Below are 24345 nucleotides of genomic sequence, written 5' to 3'. Positions count from 1 at the left end.
TGTGATTAGTAATAACATATGTCACAGTTTAGAAACTACATATTTAGAAGGTACATATTCTGACAAAGATCTCTGAGTACATGACAAAAACGTTGGTAGCCGTTGGAAGAGAGCAGGATGTCCTGGAGCAATGCCATCACTGGAGCTTTTCTTTGGGTTCATTGTGTTTGGTTCAGTCAGAGGAAGGAAGAAAAGCAATTAGTGTCATGGCACAAGAGTTCAGCCTTTGCCTTCGTTGGACCCTATTGCCCTATTCTTACTCACATGGCATAATACTTGACTCTGGAATAGCCCTACTGGGGAGCCAAAGAACTATTTGGACATTAAATTGTTATCCTACTTGGATGAAGGTAACAGTCTAGCCCACGGGGTTTTATAGCTTCCTTCTCAGATCTAGTATGCTTTCCTGTTTGTCTTCATTCATACCAGGCTCAGTAGGTGACCTTTTCTGCAGCCAATTTTCACATCTGTTTCTAAGCAATTCAGTCCTTGACAGACTCGTTTAGATATTCACTGAAGAAACTGTCTGCCATAGTAGGGGATAGAACTGGCCAGATGAAATGTTGGCAATGACAACAAAACCCACAATAGGCACCTGAATGAAAGGTGACCGTCTGATCTGGAATTCGGGCCAAAGAGGTATTTTCAGGAATGGAAAAAATGCTGTGAAGATACAGGAACGCTTCCCTCTCAGTGACCATCTGGGAAGTGAGAATTATGCTCTCAGTTGCCGTGCAGTCCTACAAGCCCTCCTCAATTTTCTCTTGTTGCTAGATGCACAGATAATGAAGACTCCTAAAGGAGTGTTTTTCCATCTGTGTCTAAGCAGATGTTTAAAAACAGCTGGGCAACCAAGGAGCTTCTGAAGCCCTGGTGCTTTTGCAAAACAAATGTCTTTGTTCTTTAAACCAATAAAACATTTTTTTTGGTTAACTTTGTATATCTTGCTGTGGCACTGCATGAATTGAAAAGGTCGCAATAGTGCAAGCCTCTGAGAGTATCTCATCTTCCAGTAATCTTCCTCATTGCTATGGATCCCTTAAATCCTTTGGTCAGGTTTAAGAGTTTGCTATTCAACTTCCATCACCTGAAATTTCCTCTTTCTGTATTTAATGATGACTGTCCTTAATGACTCTTTTTCCTGTACTGTTAAGATACCACCTGTCAGTGGAAGCTTGTGATGGAGACAGGTGTCTATGGAGGCCCAGAGCGCTCATCATCTCCAGAATGATGCATATAAGGTTACTTTGCTGTTTTTCCTGGTCCACCACCACAGTAAAAATTTCAAAGAAATCCACAGGGGAAAGAAACAGAAAAAGAGTATTTGGAAAGTGATTAAGAGGAAGGAATCTGTGACCCAAACTGAGAAAAAGAAAAGAGCTTAAGGCGACTGTAGAGGTGGAAGGTGAATTAGATTACTGCCAGGTGGTGCTGTTTTGTTTTCTCTCCTCATTGGGGATATTACTCTCTACTGTAGTGATCGCTTCTGCAATGGGCAAGTTAGGAAAAAGTTCTGATCTTCGTGTTCCTGCACCGCTTCTGTCATAGTAAGAGCTGAGCAGATAGTTCAACATGAATCAGATTTTTGTCTGCAGGTTTGGTAGGTAAGTCAAAAGAAAAAAGAGAAAAACAGGCAGGAAAAATTAGAACTGTTTTCTCAACACAATGACAGCTACAAAAGGAAAGGAAATAATATTTTATGCCATTTGAAACATTTTCATTTAAAGTGTTTTATGTTTAGACTTTTTTCTTCAGACCAGTATTTGAATGAAAAATATTAGCATGAAGCAAAACCTCATAATTCACCTACATTTCATTTAAAATCAATGAAACATTTCTTTAAAAAGTAAAAATTAGATGTTTTACTAGATCTAACATTTTATTACTATTTTCTCACAAAACATATTTATGAATTTCATCTCATATCTCCAGAAGTTTCTCCAAATGATTATTTTTTAGTATGTTTACTAGTTCTCCATTAGAACAAAATATGCCCAGTTTTCATCTTCAACCTTTAATATAGCTCCGATTCTTGTTCTGGTTCTTTTGCAATAATACTTTTTCATGAGACAACCTTCCTCTGTATACAGGAATTCAATAAACTATTGCTGGGTCATTAAAATGAACTGTTAAATTTCCTTAAACCTGTGTTGTGAATCTGGGCCCCTAGGCCCATTGAAATAATTGCAATAGTCTGATCTTTTACATTTAGGTAGTCTCTTTCATCTGAGGATCTCAAGATGTTTTACCTAAAATAATGAATGCACATCGGAATTCTTGCCAAAGGCTAAAATGAAAGAGAAAAATGTACCCTCTCCCCCTTTCCTGCTCTGGCTATGAAAATTTGCTTTTTTTTATTGTTATTTTATTGATTTTTTTTCATTGTGGGGTGGATTTTTTTTGAAACCAGAATACCACAGCCCTGTGAAATTCAAATTCTTCTTGTGGGAACTTGACCTTAAGTAGCAGGGCTGACTTTCCTCATCTCATGGGTCAAAGCCAGCCCATGAAAGGTGCCAGGATACCAACTGATTTCTGGGACAGAAATGTAAAGTGAATCCCTAGTAACACTGTTTATGTCAGTCTTAAAAGAACAATAACAAAGGAAATATATATATATATATATATTTTTTTTTTTTTTTTTTAAATTTGTGGCAACAGTTGAGCAAACACAACTGCAGAGTAAGTTGCCACTTCTGCTGTGCAGAGGGGAAGCTGTTTCAGCCCGTAAAGCCCATTTACTTGACTGGACATACATGTAGGCCCTTCAGTCCAAGCTGTCTGAACCTGTTGCCAGAAAAAAGACCTTGCTGAATACCTGCGTTTGAACCGAACTGAGTTTCACCAGTACTGCATGAATAATATGCAGAGCTTTAATCAGAGAGGACATGCGTATCTTCAGGAATTGTGCCAGTTCAGAGTTCTGCATTCGTTTTCTTCATTATGTCCCTGTTAGAGAGTTTTGAATTCTCACATTTTAATTTGCTTATCCTCGTATTATTGTGTTGCTCTAAGAAATAACCACACAATGCCAATTCATGGAACAAACCCAACATACCAGTCAAAGCTTCTGTTTGAATGTCAGTATCAAACTTGAACTAATCTATCTGTATGTTTCTTTGCAGATTATGCTGACATTTTCAGCAGTGTTTGGTGTGATTGTGTACCGAATTACTACAGCAGCAGCTTTGTCATTCAGCACAAATGAGACAACCAGGTCAAATGTTCGAGTGACTGTGACCGCAACTGCTGTCATCATTAACCTCGTCGTGATACTTATACTTGATGAAATTTATGGAGCTGTTGCCAAATGGCTGACAGAAATTGGTAAAACTATCTCACCACATTCCTCATTAGTGCATTACATGTATTGACATGAGAGTATGCAAGGAGGTTCTAATAGGAATATTTCCCACTGAAGAGTGCCAGTGAAAATATTCAGGCCTATGGGGTAAGATGCTCAGACATGCCTCTGTGAACTAGGGGTCTAAGCCGCAACATGCAGTGTTGCCACTAATAGGACTAATTAGCCTGGCTACAATGCCATGTCAATGCAGCTGCGCTATTTCCAGGATCTCAGCTGGTATTTCTGCATCGCACTGGCTCTGTGCCAAGATCCACTTATCTAGAGCTGGTTGAGAATTTTGACCGGGTATGTATTTTGATATATATCTTTACCTCTAGGAGCTTGGTTTACTGAAAGTCACTGGTTTGTTTCAAAGATGTTGCCGGCTCTGGCAAAGCTACACTGGCAAATCCTTACCAGGTTATTTTGCTGATGTGATTTTTACCAGGTCCTTACCACTTAAAGGATTTTTTTTTGCCATATGGGCATGTCTGGGCTGGATTTTTTTATAATAATACCTATTTCAGTTAGGGGGTGGATTGTTTTTGGTTTTTTTTTAATGTTGTATCGTTACAAGCCTGGCAATGTATTAAGCCTTTTAAAGGCGAGTCAGTCCTTCGACTACTATATGGGTTTAGGCTAGAGTTTTATTTAGTTATATACATTAGGCCAAAGATGTTTATGAATAAGGGTTTAGGCTGAGGTTTTGTTTTGTTATATAAATTAGGGCAAAGATGTTTGCTGATAGGGCCCTAACATGAGATTCTTATATCCGTCATAAAGTATTGTTTCCTGCATTTTTATACATCACTTCTAATTCTAGATTCTAGAAACACTGAAAATCAATCAGCAACCACAGATGCCCTTAACTGTAGCAAGTGCTCTACCTGTCCATTTTGGGCATCTAAATTTAGGCATCCAAATTAGAAACTTTTTGATAATTGGAGCCTGACTCAATGATTCGAAATTGCAGATTCCCTCCCTGTAAAACCTACAGTGATGTGAAGCTGGCTGGAACTAGCAGACTTCAAATTGAAACCATAGGAACTCTTAAGACTTTTGCTTCTTGTTCTCACTTTCTCAAGACACTTTCAAAGTCACAAGTGAAAACAACTATTTTAGTCTTATTTTCTGAAGAATGCCATAAACTGAAGTTTTATAGTTGTCATAATAGACATCCAATCCTGAATTTATGAAATAATGGTCCTGTGGTTTTACCAGTAAGAATAGCCTGATAGTTTAGATTAAATTTGTAAAGTATTTGAAAGAAATGAAGACAAAGCAATTCATTTTCACAAAATGCCACCAAATGGGGTTAATTTGTTTGTTTCTGTTTGGACCCAGCTTTTTGTAGAATGTAGCATGGTTACACAAATGAACTCTGTTCTAGTGGCTTAAGGAAGCTCAGGCTTACTGTCCAGGCCAAAATTGTACCCAGATTTTCAGCTTTCGTATAACTGACAAGCTGCTAACTGTGTGTGACCTGATGAATTCTGTCCACTGCACCCACAGCTGTTAAGGCATGACAATCTGTGTGGAAAGCGTAGGAAGAGATGAAGGTGAGGCTTCTCCTCTCTGGCAGTTTCTAGGCAAAAGATTGGAAGTGCAAACCACTGTCTTTGCCTCTCTGATGGATGCACAGAAGGAAAATCTCTCCCTTTGAAATGTGCAGCACTCTGAATTGTGAAAGAAACAACAACTTCTTACTTGCTGATTATTCTCCCCCTGTCACTTTGCATTTAATTCTTACCCTTCTATCTTTATTTAGTCAGCTTTCCTAATTAACCATCAGATGTTTTGTTTAAGAAGGATCCAGTCTGAGTAATCTCTAGTGCTACAGATTACATGTGTTAGAAAATTCATTCAGGCAGCTTTCTCCAGTGCTAGGCTTAGATGCCAACTGTAATCAAAATGTTAAAAAAAATTACAACTCATTCGTGCTGATAAATACTCCTTACCTTGTGAACTTTCATTTTGCTGAGCAGAGCAAAACATACTCAATTCTTTTTTCACACTGCAGTTAACTGACAAGCTGAGGAACGCACTTGTTGGGCTGGAGGAACAGCTCTTGATGGCATAGGTTTCTATTCCAACCCCAAGAGCACTTGAATCTTTGCTCAAGTGAAAAATTAAGTACATCTGTAAGCCCAAGAATAGTACCACTGATAGCAATTGCATTCTTCGCAGGATCAAAGTAATGCATCTGCCTCAATACCTGCTGAATCAGTGCTTGGGTGAAAAAAAGTAGTAGTAATATTGTAATCAAAACAGAGAGCTCATACAAGATGCACTAGGACTCCATGCACCTCTCGTGGATCCAGAAAAGCAGGGCCCAGCAAAAGTGGAGGTTATATCCTGGTATTCTCCGGCTGAATATGTCGTCTTCAATAATCAGGTGGTGTCAGACTTGACTTAAAACTTATTTACTCACTTGTAACTTCCCTTAGGTCAAGGAAGAACCAGTCAAACAGGGACAAAATCAAAACTACTTGAGTTTGTGCCTTATAAAGGCAGCAATTCCTTCAGTGAGCTAAGGCCCATGCCCCAGATAGCTCAGCTCATTCTCTATCTGGAAAGTTTCAGCTGCCCAATTTTGGTGTAACATGCTGCACAACCAAACATATATTGTGAGTGTATCTTTTTTTTTTTTTTTTTTAAGTTTTCTCTCTTACTAATGCATCTATTCTGGCTGGATGCATTTCTTCTGTAGCAGACTCCACTAGCTACAGGACAAATTCTATGCATGCCTCTATTGGTATGGTATAGTATATCTGAGTGTGGGGAGGGAGTGAAGTGCTGAGAGAGTCTCTGGAACCATATATGGTGTGCAAATTTTCATCCAGAGGCTGAGCTCATCTTTGTGGGAGGTCTCCATAAGGCAAAGGCTAGGATTTTTCTCCCTCAAATTAAAAGCTGCACTGCTGTTACTCGATATTCCTGTTGCCCTGAGCTGTTGTCCTGAGGATCTATCCAGCATATGGGGTCATCTACAAATTGTTCAAATCGTTTGAAGGTTTAATTAAGCTTTTCTATACTATTTTCTATACATAGGTGAATGATGGCTTAGGGATCACCAGGTTGTGTATTGACCTTTTATGAAAATATGGTTGAAAGGATCACAAATAAAGCTGGGCAGTGGGGACTCATTACAGCTTTGCTATTTCTTTAGTGCTCAAATAAACACCATGCTTCTTTTTTAAGAAAAAACCCCAAAGCAACCAAAACACTCAAACTGTGCCCCAAAACAAAACTGTACAAGTACAGCTGTATTTTTAATGAAGTTCTTAAAGCCGGAGCTCTGGATCTACCTTATTATTTTGCACCTCCGCTGTGCTACAGAAATTCAGTCAAGAACATACCACAATAAAATTACCTGCTCTCACATTAGTTAACAGCTCAGGATGAGCATGGCAATACAAGAATTTAACCCATATAGAATCTTTAAAAGAGGATCCTACTGTCAATTTGAAAAGCCTCTGCCTAATACCTATGTGTTCTGTTACTGGAAAATTTCCATAGAAATTGGAAATAAACCTGAGAACAGTCATAAATACTGAAAATGTTTAAGACACATTTTTACAAGTTACCTGAAGAAGTCTAGAAATGTAGAATATGTATAGTGAATGGAGAAACATTAACAAAAATGTGCATTTATTTTGCATGACAATTAACAATTCACTTAATGCCTTAGTCAGAAAGGTGCTTAGTCTTGTGTTTAGCGTTAAGCACATTAACAATCTCATTACAGAAAAAAAGGCTTGTGCACACAAAGTTAAGAAGGCTTTTAAGGTGTTTTTTCTGGATGAAAATCTTTGTACGTTGCTTTCATCATTCATGAATTGAGAATTTAATGCTTTGTTATTTCAGTTGTGTAACTGATATAGTTATGTATGACAATATGCATATGCTTATATACATTAAAGCTATTTATACTGCTTTAGCTTTATGCAATTGAATTTCAAGAGCCAATTACTTTTTTCTTCAAACTCCAGAGAGCTAGGAGAACCATGCAAATACATAATAATTATTTCTATCTATTATTATTAATAATATTAATAATATATGCATTATGTTAATAAAATATATTTAATGATAGTACATAGTTAATAAGATAATAGATGTCAGAGTAAGTGACAGAGGAGGTCTGTGCTAAGACTTCACAGATGTAGCCTGAAGCAGAGGAAGGTGATGCGGTCTGCCCACGCCTCTCCGCAAGGCAATGGAAGAGACTGGGAAAGAAGTGACGTGTTGCCAGGTCCAGACCAAGTGTCCGGATCTGTTGGTTTTTTTGCCGCCAGGGTATTGGATAGACAGCGTGAGTAACTTGAGATAAGCTCTCAGAGGCCTATCAGAGAATCAAGTTCATTATGTTGTCATTATTAACATTTCTGTCAAAGAATCTTCAGTTTCCATCTGGAAATTTGGAAGGACTCTCTGGAAATCAGGAGTCAGTGACAGAGCTAGTGTGCATTGGTACAAATTAAAAGTACAAAAGAAAAAACAGTATGAGCTTGAAATTTGCAGTTTGGTTTTGTATTTGTAGATATCAGGGATGTTTACATATTTAGTAATTGATTTCTCTGGTTTAATTTTTTTTTTTCCCCCAGAGGTACCAAAAACAGAGAAAACCTTTGAGGAGAGACTCATTTTGAAGGCATTCCTACTGAAGTTTGTGAATTCTTATGCACCAATTTTTTATGTTGCCTTTTTTAAAGGGAGGTAGGATAAATGTCCTTTAAATATAGATATTTATGTATATAGATATTCATGTGTGTGTATATATATATATATATATGCCTATATTAGTGGACCTGTGTTTAAAAATGAGCACAAAGGGCTACCTTACTAAGTCTGGGACTGCCTACCTTCACCAGCTATGAAAAAAAATCATAAATAGGGTTGTCTAAAGCTTGCTTTCGAATGGCAGGGGATGATGTTGAGCACTGTTTTGTCTCTCTTCTAAGTAGAGCATTGTTCTGAAATGCAACCATTTTAGTTTACTTTCTAAATAAGAATAATGCACATCTCAGAAAATAATTGCTTTTAGTTAAAAAAGGGTGTTGCATTTATGAGTGAATGGTATTGTTTACAGGTCTTCACTTTCCACATTTTAGCAAATTTTTCTTGAAGCACCATTCAGCAAAGAAAGGTTTTCCTGTTTCATTTAAAATTATGGAACTACTTTCCCTATTACTTTCTCAACATTTTGCACTATTCGCCCGTATCAACTTAAATTAAGAAATAGTTATAGTCAACTGGAAGTTGCATTTTTGGCAAATGAACTGATTGACCAAAAAGCTAATTCAGCTGTCCTGCTAAATAAGTGTGACTTCCTATGGGTTCAGGATCATTGTCTTTTGGGACCCAGTTATCCACAGTATAACACATGCTTTTGAATGGGAAGCTTAAAATGATTGTTTGCTAAAACTTTGGCAAAAATGTTTAAAACATCCTCTAGATTCTGTTTCATACCATTTTTCTGTTCCTTTTGGGGGCTATAAAGTTTGTTAATCTATACTCTTCACTAATCCTATTCAGTATCATTGATTTAAGAATTAATGATACATTTTGCCAGCAGTTATAAATATTGTAAGACATTAATGAAAAATATCACCAATTTCTTTCTTTTTTAACTATATTTTTGTGTTGTATGGCTATAATAAAGTCAGTCTCACTGTTTCTCCCCATGTAGTCAGAAGAGTCTTGACTGTGTATAGATGTGCAAACAACTCCATTCAAGGCGTTACTCAGATGCAAGAGAATGTGGGTTAGGATATGTGTTCCTAGTTTTGTTTGTGATCTCTAATCAAGAGAGGGAGATTATTTGTTATTTTTTAGCACAGAAAATTATTTTACTGAAATTACTTCATCAAGATGTAGTCAAAAAACATTTGTAGAGGCCTATTACTTTGAAATAATTTTAAATAATCAAAGTTGAATAGGTGTTGAGTCTTTTAAAGCTAGTCTTTCAGCTAGTTCTGAAATATTTTGGCTAATATGAATGAACAGTTATGTTGTTAAAGTTAACCTTTTCCTATTTTTACTTCATTTCTTATATTGTTATTGCTTTCAGATTTGTTGGCCGTCCTGGTCATTATGTATATGTGTTTGATGGTTATCGAATGGAAGAGGTAAGTACATATGTAATTCAAACAAAGAAATCCTTAACAAAAAGAGATATGTGTGCAGTGTATTTCAGTGGAGTCTAGACAGTGAGGGAAAAGTAGAAAACATGTTAAAATAGGATGTTAAATCTTCAACATACACAGACAAAACCCAAATTTTCCATCTGAGGCACCTGTATGTTCTTTCCTTCTGAACTTTTGCGTCCTTCCTGGTGTTTTGTAGGTGAAGCTTCACCATTTTAATGCTTTACAATGGGGCACTAAGGCACAAACATTACATGGTTTGCCTGAGGCCCTTGGGAGACCTATGGCAGAGCTGGAACTTGAAACTAGCTTCTCATTCTGTAGACCACTAGAAGCCCAGCAATTTCAATAGCCTAAAAAGCTGTAGCCATTTTGTGCTAAACCTGTAAACATTTTTTTTTTTTTCCAAAATTCCTTTTAACTGCTGCGGGTATTCCCTTGAAAATCGATAGATGTACTCAAGGTTTTACAATAAAGCTCACACATAAGTCTTTGCAAGATTGAAGACTTTCTTTCCCCTTGGGAGACATCAGGTTGGAAGAGTATTGGTGATACTGCATTATGTTTATTACATTGATTATATAGTAAATATTTTAAAAGGAAATATAGTAGCCCCAGGGCACAGTAAGTTATTTCAGAGCTCTGCATATTTTCCATAATGCAGTTTTATGAGTGGAGATGAAATACCTTGTTAAGCATAGAATTGCAATGATCGACGAGCTCCGTGCTCCTGTGCATATTGGTGGCAGGGATGATGGGCACATATAGACATCGGTAGCTCTCCCAGGTGGGTGCTTTTAAATTAATTCTCTCAATCCCTTCACACTCCATGGTTTTGTTTAATTACAGTGTGCTCCAGGAGGCTGTTTGATGGAACTCTGTATTCAGCTGAGCATCATTATGCTTGGAAAACAACTGATTCAAAACAATCTGTTTGAAATTGGAATCCCGTATGTATCCCAGCCTTCTCCATTACCGTGCGTTATTCCTCTGACACAGTAAATTAGAGCCTTGATCCTTATTCAACTGAATGGGACTTTTGCCACTGCCTTCACTGGGTTCTAATTGAATGTAATGATAAATCACATTTTTGGTTGTGATGAAATGATCTGGCTGTATTTTATGTTGAATAATTGGCTATATCTGCAGTAAATGGCTTAAAGAAAGTGATTGAATATATTAAATAATTGATCTAAATTAATTTTAGAAACCTGGGAAAACAGGCAAGGTATGATAGATCTCTTGGGAAGTTTTAGAGAAGCTTTCAGGGTAGCAGTATTGAATACAAATTAGTATAAAGTGGAAGAGAGATGGTGTGGAGAAAAGCAATGGCTCATAAAAGATGTTAAAATGTATTACCTGATCTATGACTATTTTACGGGTTTACAGATGAAGTCCACACATTTCTCAGGTGCTTGTGTGTCACTGTATGATGCAGGATCTAGGGTATGGGAGAGATGCTGACATGCTGCTCAGTGGCTGTCTGCCACAGGATGCTTAGTGCACAGCATCTTCTGCTCCAAATACAGCAAGAAATCTCTCTTGGTCTGTCTCCAGTATCAAGGGGATCTTCAGGCACTGAAAATCCACTGAGAATGTCCTGCTCCTGTCTCTTGGGAAGTTTGCTCTTGTTTCTGTTAACTGAATCATCCTCGTTGGTGGCAGTGATCTGTGAAATGTTGTATGAGACGAAGAGTCTGGCTTAGACGCAAGCCTCGACTCCACTGAAGTTAGTCAGAATCTTTCAACTGCGGTGTCAGTAGCTTTTGGATCACATCCCTAAGGAAGGCCTTGAAGATGCTAACTAGAAACTAAGATGAGTGATGCTTAAAGATTATGAAATATTTTTTAAATAAGCCCTTTCCCTTTCTTTTCCTAGCAAGAACTTTTTTTGGAAGTAATTTAAATAGGGAGAAAAAAAAAATTCCCAAACAAATCAAATGTGGGTTATGGATGGTTTCATTATTCTTGTGTCAAAGTTCAATAGGGAGGCCTGTTTTCTGTCTACATCTCATTGAGTTTACAGTTTATTTTCAGAAAAGGGTGCTAAATCATTCCCAAAATATCTGACATGTTGAAGGGTTAAAGCTTTCTCAGTGTAAACCTGGTGTGATTTTTTTTTTTTTCCCATCTCCCAAAAACTTAATGCTACTGAACTTTTTTAATGGGGATTTTATGATGTTAGAAATACTGTATTTATTTTTTTTGACTCATGAAAGCAGAGGCTGATCCAGTCCAAACAGAAAATTCCTGTCAAATTATTTCTCAATTCCCTCACTACAACTCTTGGTGCAAGAATGTGACAATTTCATCCCATTTTTCTCCCTCATTTCTGCTCCCCTGCCCTTCTGCCAACAAACTACGGTGGCCTCAATTTTTAAAACTGAAAAACTGTTTAAAAACAAACATACTTTCATCCTCTTCTTCCCAGAGAAATACCTCATTTCAGTCACAATGCTATCTCGTCATCCTGAAATAGGCACATCTGGTTTTCCTTTGCCTGTCTGCATTCTCAAGAAAATCACGTGTATATCTGTAGGGCTCGGCCCTTCTCACCAGACCTGTTTGCACCAGGAGAAGCCCAGTGCTTTACTGAACACTTAAGTTAATTAAATCAGAGTTAGCCTTCTAGTTCTGCATGGACCACTCTGCTGGTTTGAACTAGATCCTTAACGGTACTGCCTTCTACCTCATCTGCCCCACAAACACAGGCACACAGACACCCTTTGAGTCCCGATCAATCAGATTTTCAGAGGGCTGTGCCTAGGTCTGCCGGACACATATACATCCAGACCAAAAGGGATTCCAAACATGCCTGTGTTGCACAAGTAGTAGTTGCGGCATGTCTGTGTCTCACACGTGATCTACTACAGCTATACATGCTGTTGTTAGGAGTTGTGACAGATGTATAGATAAACATACCCTCACCCTCTGCCCTCCTGCCTTCTCATCTGGCTTCCTACTGTATCCTATTCTCTCTTGGTTTTCCTTGGTAATCTCTCACAGTCAGCTCATCTCCTCTGTTAGAACATCCTTTTTCTACCGATAAGTTTTTTATTTTCTTTCCCAGCATATTCCCGTCTTCATCGGGCCCTCGTTCTGTTTTCCAGTGTCTACTTTTGCACAGGCTACACACTGTGATGAACAGTCCTCCTGTGGTAGAAAGGCAGATCGGTCTTTTCTATCTCCACTCTCAGCAACTGCATTTTTTTTTACCCCTTGCCTTGTGCCTCTTTGGAGGGAATGAGAGTCAGAGTGAATAACACAGATTCTTCCACTGGCTCCCCGTATTTTCTGTGAGGGCAGAGTACAAGTGCTGCGATCAACCTCACCCGAATGGAGAGGCAGAAGGGACTATCATAAATGGTGATTTGTTCTTCAGAATCTGGAACTGTCCCCTATAGGTCTGTAACATGGAATTATCTCTCTGCTAAGTTATATGATGACCCAGATCAAAAGAGTTTTATTCCTTATTGAAATCTCAGAATTGCAGGATTATTTTCAGAAAACCTTTTGATTTCACTCACTGTATAAAACCCAGGGCATTTTAATTGCTTTGCAGAAGATCACAAAGCCATTTTCCCATTTGCTGTCTCTTTCCCACAAAAAAAAACCCTACTAAGTAGATGATAGACTGAGTTTATAAGCAACAGCCATCCATTATGTCTCTAGAGCCCCAAATGTTGCAGCAATTGGGAACCATCATTTGATGTCTTCATTCTGGCTTATCCATGGTCAGTGCTGGCTGAGGAGTTACGGAGTCAAGCTTCAGATGGCAGCCCTGTATTGTTTGGGGTCATTAGGACACATCCTTGCTTTTTCCCCTCAACATTTCTGGAGAAACTGCTGCACATCTACGACAGATTTGACTTGCTGGTCTTCTAAACCTTTCTGTGAATTCTTTTTCAATTTCTGCACCTAAGAATATCAAAACAGCTAGGTAAATGCAATAACTATTGAATTATGGAAAACTAAGCCTTCTTGAATTGAAATGTGTGTTCTGTGGGGCTGGAATTCACAAGTTTAACAGATGTAAATATGCCACAGTTCACTCAGATGTGTCACATACCACAATTCTTTTACCGTTGCCACAGGAATTGACCCTAAAAGGCCGCAGGGCTTGAGAGCCTTAATCTAGAGTTCCTTTAAGACTCCTTTTCTTCAGTTCTGTTTTTCTGAACTTATTGAAAAAAGTCCTTGTGGTTATTTTATTGCTCTCTGTCTTTGACCTTGGTGATAAACCCTTAGGGTGAAAACCTGGCCCTGTCATAGTCAACGGCAAAACTCCCATTGACCTTAGTGGGGCCATGATTTTGGCCTTTTTATTCAAAATCGGCTTCCATCACTTACTTCAAAATGCACTTAACTGTGCTGGATGAGAATATCAAGAATTAATAAAATCAATTTAAAGACACACTTTCATAGCTATTTTTATCTTTAATAGCTATTATTATATTTAATAAATTATTCTTAATTAATGGGATTTTTTTCCTTTTTTTTTTCTTTCCTGTTTTTGGTTGTTGTTTTCTTCTGTTTGAAATCAATAAATCCCAAACACAACTGAAACTCCTGTAGAATCCATGAGGTCTGAGGGTACCAAGGAAGCATGACTATACCATAAATTTGTGGAACAGAATGAGATTAAAGTCCTTTTGTTCTCCCCCTGCCTCCTTGTACGTGCTCGCTACCTGTGAATATGAGAAGGTCTCTCCTTATATGAACAGACTGTAGGAATACGACTGAAGAAAAGCATGGACCTTCTGTGCTCCTTCCCCAAAGCAACAAACAAAATTACAGGCAAGGACACAAGAGTCTGAGTCACCGCGCTTCCTTTTCTCTAGACACAAGTGCTCCAGCTACTCAACCTAATAGTCTTTTCTGTCTAGCTTTGCCCCTGTACCCTTTTCTGTCAAGCTACAAAGGAAAAAGCATCAACAGTAAGGATAGCCTTAAAAGCCACCTGATATAAATAATCATTCATCCCTGGCATCTGGATTCTAGGGGTTTTCTGTCTTTTCATGTAGAGTCTCTGCGTCTCTCTTCTAGCAGGTATTGCCTTGCGATACTTCAAATCCAGTTCTTGGTGACTGTCACAGGTGATCGGCCTTTGCAGTACCTAAGGGCATTTGTTAACTGAGACTCTTGAGAAATTGGTAAACTGATCCTCAGTTCCAATCTTTCTGGCAAGCTCTGGTGGAGATGTATCGTGAGGACCACGCAGCCACCAAAGACACAAAGACTTGCGCCAAGAAAATACTTTTCCTGCATCTGTCCTATTTCAACCTGGCCCCCAGCTGCCCTGCCTCTCCAGCCTCTATACGTTCCACTCTGTCTCACTCCACAAATTTCTCATTTTTCCCAAGTCATCATCATGTCTTCCCCTAGATCCCCAAAATCATACTACTCCTTTTTATTGTATACATAGAGTAAGTGTTGAGTCATCTGTCTTTTTTTTTTAAATGGAGGCTTTGTGTAAGTGCACCATGTGCTTGCAGCTCAGCCAGGATCAATTTGGTTTTGATTTCTCCTTTTCCTCATATTTTTTCTCAAAAGCTTGTGGGTTCTTCAGGGGTGAGGCATTTTCCTGTATTGATTTTATGCTCTCTTCAGATGCTGATTACCTTGCATAATGTGATGCTTATTTGTATATTAGGACTTACGAACAGCATAATTAAACCATGTTCCCATCTCTTATCTAACACAACAGTCTAGTGTCAATCCCTCGTGAGAAACTGCAGCATCATTTTTAACTGCTCTAGACATAGCCTTTGACAAAAACCTGTTCTTAATTTTCTTTTTCCCTGATCCTACATTCATTCTTCTTTCATGTTATTCGGTCTCCTTAAGAATGTATCTTGCTTTTTGATATTCACCGGCAAAAGGACCAGAAATAATGGCTATTCTACAGTTCTACAATTTTCACTGTTTGGCCAGATTCATATGGCTACTAGTGGGGTCATGAAACTTTGCTGCATGTGCCTTTTCAGCACAAAGCTGCTCGGAGACTCAAGGAGTTTGCTCCTGAATTAGCAAACTTACCTCTTTCTCACTAGTGGGGCTGCCTGGCATGCAGAAGCTAAAATAGCTCTTGATTATCATTGTCTGTCAACTTTGTTAAAAATGTTGAGCTGAGTAATTAAAAAACGGGTTTCACACAAGTGCATTTAAAAACCTTACTCAGTTTTAATAACACAATCATATGTGCAGCTATAGAGTTCTGCAAAACTCATTTTCATTGCCCTACTGCTGTATAGAGGGAGAATAACACCGTGCAAATCCCTGTTCTCTGTTCCTTTAACTTTCTGACACATTACTGTTTGGTCTCAAACTTCACATGCTTGGATATGACACAAAGGTACATTTTTTGTGGAAAATTTGAAAGAATTAGTTTGGCTTGCTTTCAGTTAGTTGATCCTTTAAAAAAATTACATAAAAATAAAAATAAGAACACTCTTCAAAGTTTAACTCAAATCGGTTAAAGGTGCCACTCCTCATGCCTTGCGTATAGATAGCCAGATGAAAAATTAAAAATTATCCTGAGTAACTGAGCCCTGGATTTAGTGTATTCCCAAATAAACATTAAAAACAACAACTATTGTTTTAGTTACTGGGTTCTCGGGGGAGTTATGTGTATGCATTAAACTCCATAACTCGACTCTGTGGTGCTGTAACTAGAGGATTAGATCACACATGTACAGACTTCACATCTAAACACACCCAAATTTTATCTCAGCTGCTGCACAGTGACAGCGAGATGCTCTTCAATCTCATCTGCCCACGGAAATGTGAGGGACATTTATAACTCATTTCATTTTATTGGAACAGAAATCAGCACTGTCTTGAACTTATTGTTCACTGTCCTCTGAGAGTCCCTCACATTAGGAAATTAATTGGGATAAGCTGGAAGAGCATTCTGGGAATTCTTTGGTTGTTTTAAATCCTGCCCCCAGTCTCCTACCCTCTGAATACTACATCACCTCTGTGACAGACAAGTTCCCTTGATTGCCATAAAAGCAGAGAGGGGGAAAGGAAATTTTAGTGTCTTGAAATGGCTGAGTTTGCATGATGTAGGAGGTAAATGTCTTTGTGAAGATCCATCTAGTTCTTTCTTGTGAAGTGTTTTAAATCTCCCCACTCTTTTATTAAAACTGTGTAAACTGAATGTTCTGGGTAACTAAAGTATTTGGTTAGCCCCACTATATCTGGGTATTGCCAAAGTACTGAGGATGTTACCATCAGACTTATGAGCTACGTCTTAGCTGCACCTGGAACAAAAGCTGGAGTGATCTGTTGATTTTTGCAGCTTTGTGATCCTGGGACTGACAGGGCCTGATGCAATCTAGATCTGTTTTAAGAGCGTCTGCCAATCCCCATTGCCTCCGTAACGGCGTGATGAAATTGAATGGGTCCTGTAAACCCTGGTCGGTGTAGAAATTCTGCAGCCACTGTGGTTATTTCCAGGCTGCTGTAGAGCGTTGTGCTTTGTGGTGACACAGTGTTCCTGTGTGGCTCAGTGTATATCCAGGAACAAAGCAAGAACCCTACCCAGCAAAGCCTTTAGTGAGTTTGCCAGCTAGCCTTGCCCTGCTACTTAAGTTAGGGTCTGAGAAAGCGGTTCTGCTTAACTGGAGGTAAAAATGAAAACCCCTACCATTTCCCCATACACTTCTGTCTCCAGGCCACACACCTCTAGTTCAAAGGATTTATCGCAAGCTGTGGGGGAAAAGTTTGTGGGAGAGCCCTGCTTACACTACTGGCAAAACATCACTGGAATTAGTCTGGATTTTCACTCATATGGCACATATGTGAAGAACTATAAAATAACGTTGTGCATATTTGTGAAAGATAAATTTCCTCTGCAAAATGAAGACATACAATAAGTATCAATCTTGATGTTTTATGCTAATTCAATGTATTTTGCTTCCTTGATTTTGACGAAATGCCTCATTCTATTGCATTTTTCCACGAGAATTTCTCAATGTGTAAAATAGCATGAAGTTATTGATGCATATGCATTTAAAATGTCATCTGTGGGGGGCATTGGGAATACTTTACCCTTCTTTTAGAGATGGATTCATTTTACTCTGGGATTATACTACTTATGAAATTCATGTATTTGTCAGAGTCAAGAAATTTGTATCACCATCTCAGTAAGACAGTGATTGATACTACTATTCCTACTGACGTCCAAAGAAATAGTCGCACAAATAATTGGTCACCCATGTGAATAATTTATAGCCTGGCCAAAAGGGATGATGTTATTGTAAAATGTGGTCAAAATGAGAACCTCTGATACAACCTCTTCTGATCTACGGGAGCTGGGAGACATAACTGATCTGTGTTTACTTAAGAAATGGTAGGAAATGGTTTTGCTTTTCTGCTTCAGAGGCAGTGAAAACTCACTAGCATAGCTGCTCTTGCAAGATGTATACCTTTCAGGTAGCAGAAATATTTCCTGACTGAAATTGGGAATTTCCAGATCTCACCGTAACAGTGATTGGTGGCTAGCTCAGTGTTGCACCTTTATACACACTGTGGCATACCTGAAGGAAAATTCAGATCCTCTAAAATGCTTATGAGAAATCTCTGAAGGAAGATTATACTGTTGTGCAAGTACATAAAGCACCCAACTCCTGATGAAGTCAGTTTTTCAGGGTCTATATAGATCTGCATACTTTGCCATATACATGATTGGTAAAGTCTCAGAAAAAAAAAATTAATTCAGAAATATTTATTTTTCACATAAGCATTCAATAAATGTTCCAATTTTGATGTTAGTAGTTATAGAATTCTGTAGTTTCCAGTGGCTTAGGAATAAACTTGCAGAGAAGTTCTGGTGAGTTCCAGTACGAGCTGCATTGTGGAGTACTGAAGAGACTTACTGCATGTATCCCAAGTGACACTTTTCTAGCAATAACTTGTTACTGAATCTGAAGTGACTAAGGTAGGTTTTCTGTTTGTGTATGACACGAATGATACACCTCTCTGAGACCAAATTCTGCCGATCTTGCTGAAACTCTTTCATTAATCTGATTCTCTCTGTTAGTTTGAACCCTGTTTGCACATTGGGTAGAAGCAAAGGAATTGCGTTGCTCTGGTATGAAAGGCCAGTAGTAAAATTAAGACATCGCTTATGCTTAACATTTAATTGGTAGATATTTTATAACATTTAATAGGTACATATTTTATCATTTTTATTAGTTGTAGCATCATTTTGGTTAAAGAAAAGAGTGCTTCCTCTTTAAAGTTCCACAAGCGGCATCCTTTTTTGTCTATTTAGATAAAGTCAGGTATATGTGCTTGTGACAAGAGAACACTGGAACCTGAAGAGCTGCAGGCGTTTTCTGGTGGTCACAGGGCTAGCTTTAAGTCAATAATATTCATTTTTAGAGTCCTAAATGGCTTTGGACCTAACAGAATCTTGGAGACACTTCTTTTTTTTGGTGCTGCAGATTTATTAGCAGAGGTGCTCATTTCCTTTTGCTTTGAACAACAGACAGTTTTTCTGCTAAAATGTTCGTAAGTCCACCAGGTTTAGGAATCAGTACATTCTTGCACTCTCTTTCTTTGGCGATATGTCTGGTATTTTGACCTTAAAAGTATACTATATTGGAAGTTCCCAAGTTTCATGGTGAGAGAAAAGTGCACCTGGGCTAGATACATGGTATGAAAGTATCCCATTAGCTTTTGGTATTTTGTTTCTTTCTTAAGGGAGAGGTGCTCAGTGTGTTGTTTTTGAGAGTATTACCTGTTACTAATATTATTTAGGTCCACAGTGCTTAAGCTTCAGGAAGATGCCCATTCAACATGTATCTAGAGAGAAACAATTATTAAAAAGTACTGGGTTCAACTCCATTTTAACAGCATTATGCTGTTGTAACTTTCCTCTTAGCACAGGAACTGCTGCCCCCAGCAGCCTGTCACCTGGCAAAGAGCAGCATCAGAACTTCAAAGGATGGTGCAAACCAAGCCTATGTGGCACCAAAGTAACATGATATACATTTTGTGCTGCTGCGCAAGGACTTGGGCCAAATCTTGTAAGGAAAAAAAAAAAGACTTGGTTCAATCTGAACTTTTGTTCCTCAGGAAGCTAAAGAAGCTCTTCAGGAAACTGAAGGATGAAAGAACTGAGCTAAAGGAAATGGACACCAACCAATCAAAGGACCCTCAGCAATGGGATCTTGACTACATCTTGGAACCTTTCACTGGGCTGACTCCAGAATACATGGAAATGAGTAAGTTCTCTGATTTCCCTTTCCCTTTCTGCAATAACCATAGACTTACAGAGGACCAAACACGATATATATGACTGTATGTCATAAATTGGTATGATAAAGGGGGAAAAAACCCCAAACACTTGTAGTTTGCAGAAATTACATGCAAGACAACAGGGCTATGAGACTCCCACATTACCAGCATAGCAACAATGATGAGTCCTAGTATCTGTTAATACTTACACTCTGAGAGTCCAGTGTTCCCAGCTAAGAAAAGTGCATAGAAACTATTGAGCCACAGAATCACAGAATAGCTAAGGTTGGAAGGGACTTCTGGACATCACCTAGTCCAACCCCCTGCTCAAAGTAGGGTGAGCTAGAGTAGGTTGCTTAGGGACTTGTCCAGTTGTCCAGTTGGGTTTTGAATATTTCCAGGGTTGGAGTCTCTACAGTCTCTCTGTGCAACCTGTTCCAGTATTTGATCACCCTTACAATATAAAAGTTTTTTATTATGTTTAAATTGCATTTCCTATGTTTGAATTTGTGCCTGTTGCCTCTTGTCCTTTCACTGGGCACCCCTGAGAAGAGTCTAGCTCTGTATTCTTTAATCCACCCAAGAGTTATTCGAACACCTTGGTAAGATCCCCCTGAGGCTTCTCTTCTTGTGGTACAACAATCCAAGCTCTCTCAGCTTCTCCTTGTACTTCAGGTCCTCCAATCCCTTAATCATCTTAGTGGCTTTTCACTGGATTCACTGCAGTATGTCCGTGTCTTCTACTGGGGAGCACAGAACTAGAAAGAGCACTCCAGGTGTGGTCACAGTAGTGCTGAGTAGAGAAGGATCCCTACTCTTGACCTGCTGGCAACACTCTTCCTAATGCACCCCAGAAGGCTATTGGCCTTCTCTGTAGCTATGGCACATTGATCATTCATGTTCAACATGCTGTCCACCAGGACACCCAGGCCCTTTTTTGCAAAGTTGCTTCCCAGCTAGTCAGTTCCTAGCTTCTACGGGTGCTTGGGGTTATTCCTCCCCAGGTGCAAGATTGCATTTTCCTTTGCTGAACTTTGTGACATTCCTCTTGGACCATTTATCCAGCATGTTGAGATCTTTCTCAATAGGAGCACAACCATCTGGTACAACTCCTCCTAAAATTAAAATCGTTTATTAATGTTTCAAATGTAGTAAAAATATGTAGATTCCAAAATATAAATGTGTATTTTCTCTTAGAAGTAAATTACCCTTTACAACAGAAAACTGTAGGAATATCTTTTTAGGTTACTTAGTTCATGACTGAGTGTTACATGATACTGAATCACATACACAGCTTTCCATTTGGGAAATTAAATTAAAATCCACATACATACACAACAGGAGAGAACCTTCAGCCTACAAGAGCTTCTCGGTCAGCTGAAAGAGACAGTGGTACAGAGAATTGTTATTCCCATTTTACTCATAGAGAGCTACAGCAGACAGGTACCGAGTTGGCCACACTTGAAGAAAATCTAGACCATACTTGGGAATTATTTCTCAGACTCCCACCTTTCATACCAGTTCTTTAACCAGCACATTCTCTAGTTTTTTAAAAGCATGTGCGTACTTCCTCCACATGCATCACCCTGCTGGAGTGACTGACATCACCAGTGGTGTGCACTGCCAGACATTTGGTCATCTTTCAAACCCGTGTAAAGTAGGAGAAATTCTATTAAAGTTAATAGTATTCTAATTTTGTAAAGCTGGTGCCCACCCTTCGTGTATCATCTATGTGTTTGTATGTGCTTGCTGTTTTTCACAATTACTTAAATTGCTGCTAAAGTATGGCAGAGATCAGTACTTTTTCAAGGTTGCTCCACAGTTTGCTTTTCCTCATGAGAGGGGATAAGTATGTGGGTGGAACTGGGAGCAATTCTTGAAGTGGCAAGATGCCACCAGTTATATATTTGGTAACCACACCGTCACGTCAGGGAGACGGCAGTTCCTGATTTCTGCTAGGTGGGATCCAGGAGCTGGATCTGCTGCTTCACAGAAATGCCTCTCTCAAGATGTAATGTCTGTCAGAGAGGAACTGTATGCACTTTTTATTATCTGCAGGTGTGGATTGCTGACATCTTAGTGACTTGATCCATCATTTGGATATCATTAAAAGACTCTGATTTAGGATCTGAGGTCAGTGTGGCTACTGTAAGCCATTTGAGACATAGCATTAGAGTGTTTTCTGCTATCTGGAAGGTAAGAGTCAAGAAAGAAACTTTGAAGCGCTGAGTTTGTTCAAATAAAATACCATTAATAATTTATTTTCATTTTAACATGTTTGGCACTGTGCCATTGTCCTCAGTAGTTATAATTTGGAAGTCTGGTCCCTTTGGCATCTTGAATGCACTTTGCTCAAGAGAAGATGTAACTCCATTGTCCAAAGTTGCTCTCATACTTATGAAATTATGTTTGAAATTCTGAGTACAGTATCTGGCGTGTATAAAGGGATACAGAGAGCAAACCCAACAACTAGGCATTTTTGGGATAATTCTGTTTTGTAAGGAATCCTCTGTTGCCTCCTCTCAGCTTTCACTGAGATCTTTGGTTCACATTCATCTCCATACATCCGCTTACACTCATCCACTGCTCCAGCAGGAGCAGGTCAAACTCTTGGATAAAGGAGTACACTCCAGATGAATTAGCTGAGGACATATATCAAGCATCTGATAGAGAATTCCAAAGTGAAATATATACATGCCTTCTTTCTCATTCTAAATTGTGTTTGTTATAAACTCCAAGGAGTATCTCTGTGACTCAGCTGTACCCAGGAGGACAGAGGTGCAAATAATCACCAAATAACTTAGTCTTGGAGCCCTGGGACACAATCCAATTTCAGCTGTCCTCAGGGAAACGAACCCGAGAGGAAGCAGCACACAGGGATGCTGGGGAGCAAGAAAGAGGCCAGGCTCTTCACACCAGATGCAACCCAAAATTGCAGTGTACCCCTCAGCCCTGTAGCTGTCTCACGAGTAGACCCTGGAGAGGCAGGGAAGGAGAAAGGGGGAATGGTATGGGTGGGGAAGGAGGAAGGAGAGAAATAACTGAGGCAAACCCGAGCTTTAGGGCATAAAAGTATTCAGGAGAGAACCACAGCTTGTCAATGGGCATGTTATCTGAAACCAGACACCTGTTAAATATTGTATGTGACAACTCCTGTTTTAACAAGCCACTATTCTCAAAACATCTGAAAGAGAATGCATTTTGTGACCAAAAAAGTGAATACCATGTATGGTTTATCTCTCTAAATAGAAATAGCTATATTGATGTATAGATATAATTTAGAATATATTTATAAATGCATATATGGGATTCTCTATAATGGATTTATGTAAATATATAAACATGTAAGTATATATGAGGTATTTTATATAATGGCAGATTTGGGGATCTCTTTTATGGTTATGTTTATGGATCTGAACCTTGCCCCCCATAGTGCCATTAAGCTGACATAAAGAAGCCCTCACCTGCTGTCATCTCCCTCTCAATTGTTTCAACTCACCTTAGGATCTGGCTGTGTGTTGCAGCCTCTACTACCTTATCCCCTTCTGCACGTGATGATACTTTGTTGAAAAATTCTCTTTAGGATTGATTTTTTTCCGTGCATTACTTCAATCCAAGATGATTTTTTCTTCTGGAAACTTTAAGCAAACTTCTTTGCAATTTTTGAGTTAAACAATGGTGAAAAAATGTAGATGTTTCCCCTTGTAAACATTTTCGTATGTTTTTATGATCAGGTATAACTCAGAAATGTCTGCACTTTAACATCCAAAATTTCCCGATTAGCTAGTTCTCTCTAAGGACAAGGACCTTTAGTTATTGGTAGTAAACAGAATAAATACAACTATTTATAAATATTTAATTTCTTGTCCTTGCACACCTGTGGTAGTTGATCTAACTCATTCTGGGAGCTAGAGCACATGATTGGTTGCAGCATGAACAGTGAATTACAGCGAAAGCCACTGGCAGGGTGAAGAGGAGCCAGACATCTTCCCAGTTATAATGGGCCAGAGACTGCTTAGTACGCTCTATGATAATCCAAGAAGTGTGGCTGACTTATACATAAGCAGGATGGAGCCTTGAGTGTGTTATGAACTAGAATATCCCACTTTCCAAACATTATATACTGGTGCTTTCTTCTAATTGTAGTTGGAACTAATGCAAAGCACCCAGGGAGGAAACTCTTTCCACTCCGTTACCCGTGGCAAACTCCCATTGCATCTGAGATGATGCCATTACCCTGATTCAAGACATCTGTAGGAGATCACCCTTGATTCATTCATAAGGACACCACTTCGATGCAAAGGTCTGCCTCGTTGGAATAACTTACAGTATCAGGGTCTAAACTACTGACGTTATAAATCACTGGACGCTAAGCCTGTGTTTTAGATTAGTCCCTTGTGCCTAGATCATAAACAATGTTGAGTGCCTCATCCTGCAATCATTCAGGGGATAATTAGATAGATGCCCTGCTAATGAATGGATGAATTACTAATCTAAACATTTGTTTACAACAGGAGAATTAGCTTCTCAAGTGAAAAGATGAGCTCACTGAGCCTTGCAGCGTGCCACAGCGAGCTATGCCCTGCCCATGGGACCCAAGAC

General features: G+C 38.9%; 1 protein-coding gene across 4 annotated transcripts in view; it reads left to right on the top strand.

Annotated features, from left to right (window-relative positions):
- ANO2 (anoctamin 2) overlaps window positions 1–24345 on the top strand; it is a 203910-nt gene that overhangs the window by 156543 nt on the left and 23022 nt on the right. For all 4 annotated transcript variants that reach the window (XM_030040823.2, XM_030040822.2, XM_030040820.2 and 1 more), the window contains 5 exons: window positions 3126–3327; window positions 7954–8065; window positions 9420–9477; window positions 10345–10445; window positions 19582–19730. In XM_030040823.2, coding sequence (XP_029896683.1) covers window positions 3126–3327; window positions 7954–8065; window positions 9420–9477; window positions 10345–10445; window positions 19582–19730 — 622 coding nt within the window. The remainder of the gene's footprint in view (window positions 1–3125; window positions 3328–7953; window positions 8066–9419; window positions 9478–10344; window positions 10446–19581; window positions 19731–24345) is intronic.

The sequence above is a fragment of the Aquila chrysaetos genome, chromosome 17 (genome assembly GCF_900496995.4).
Source record: "Aquila chrysaetos chrysaetos chromosome 17, bAquChr1.4, whole genome shotgun sequence".
In the NCBI taxonomy this organism is placed as follows: domain Eukaryota; kingdom Metazoa; phylum Chordata; class Aves; order Accipitriformes; family Accipitridae; genus Aquila; species Aquila chrysaetos.
This window is presented reverse-complemented; position numbering and strand designations above follow the sequence as displayed.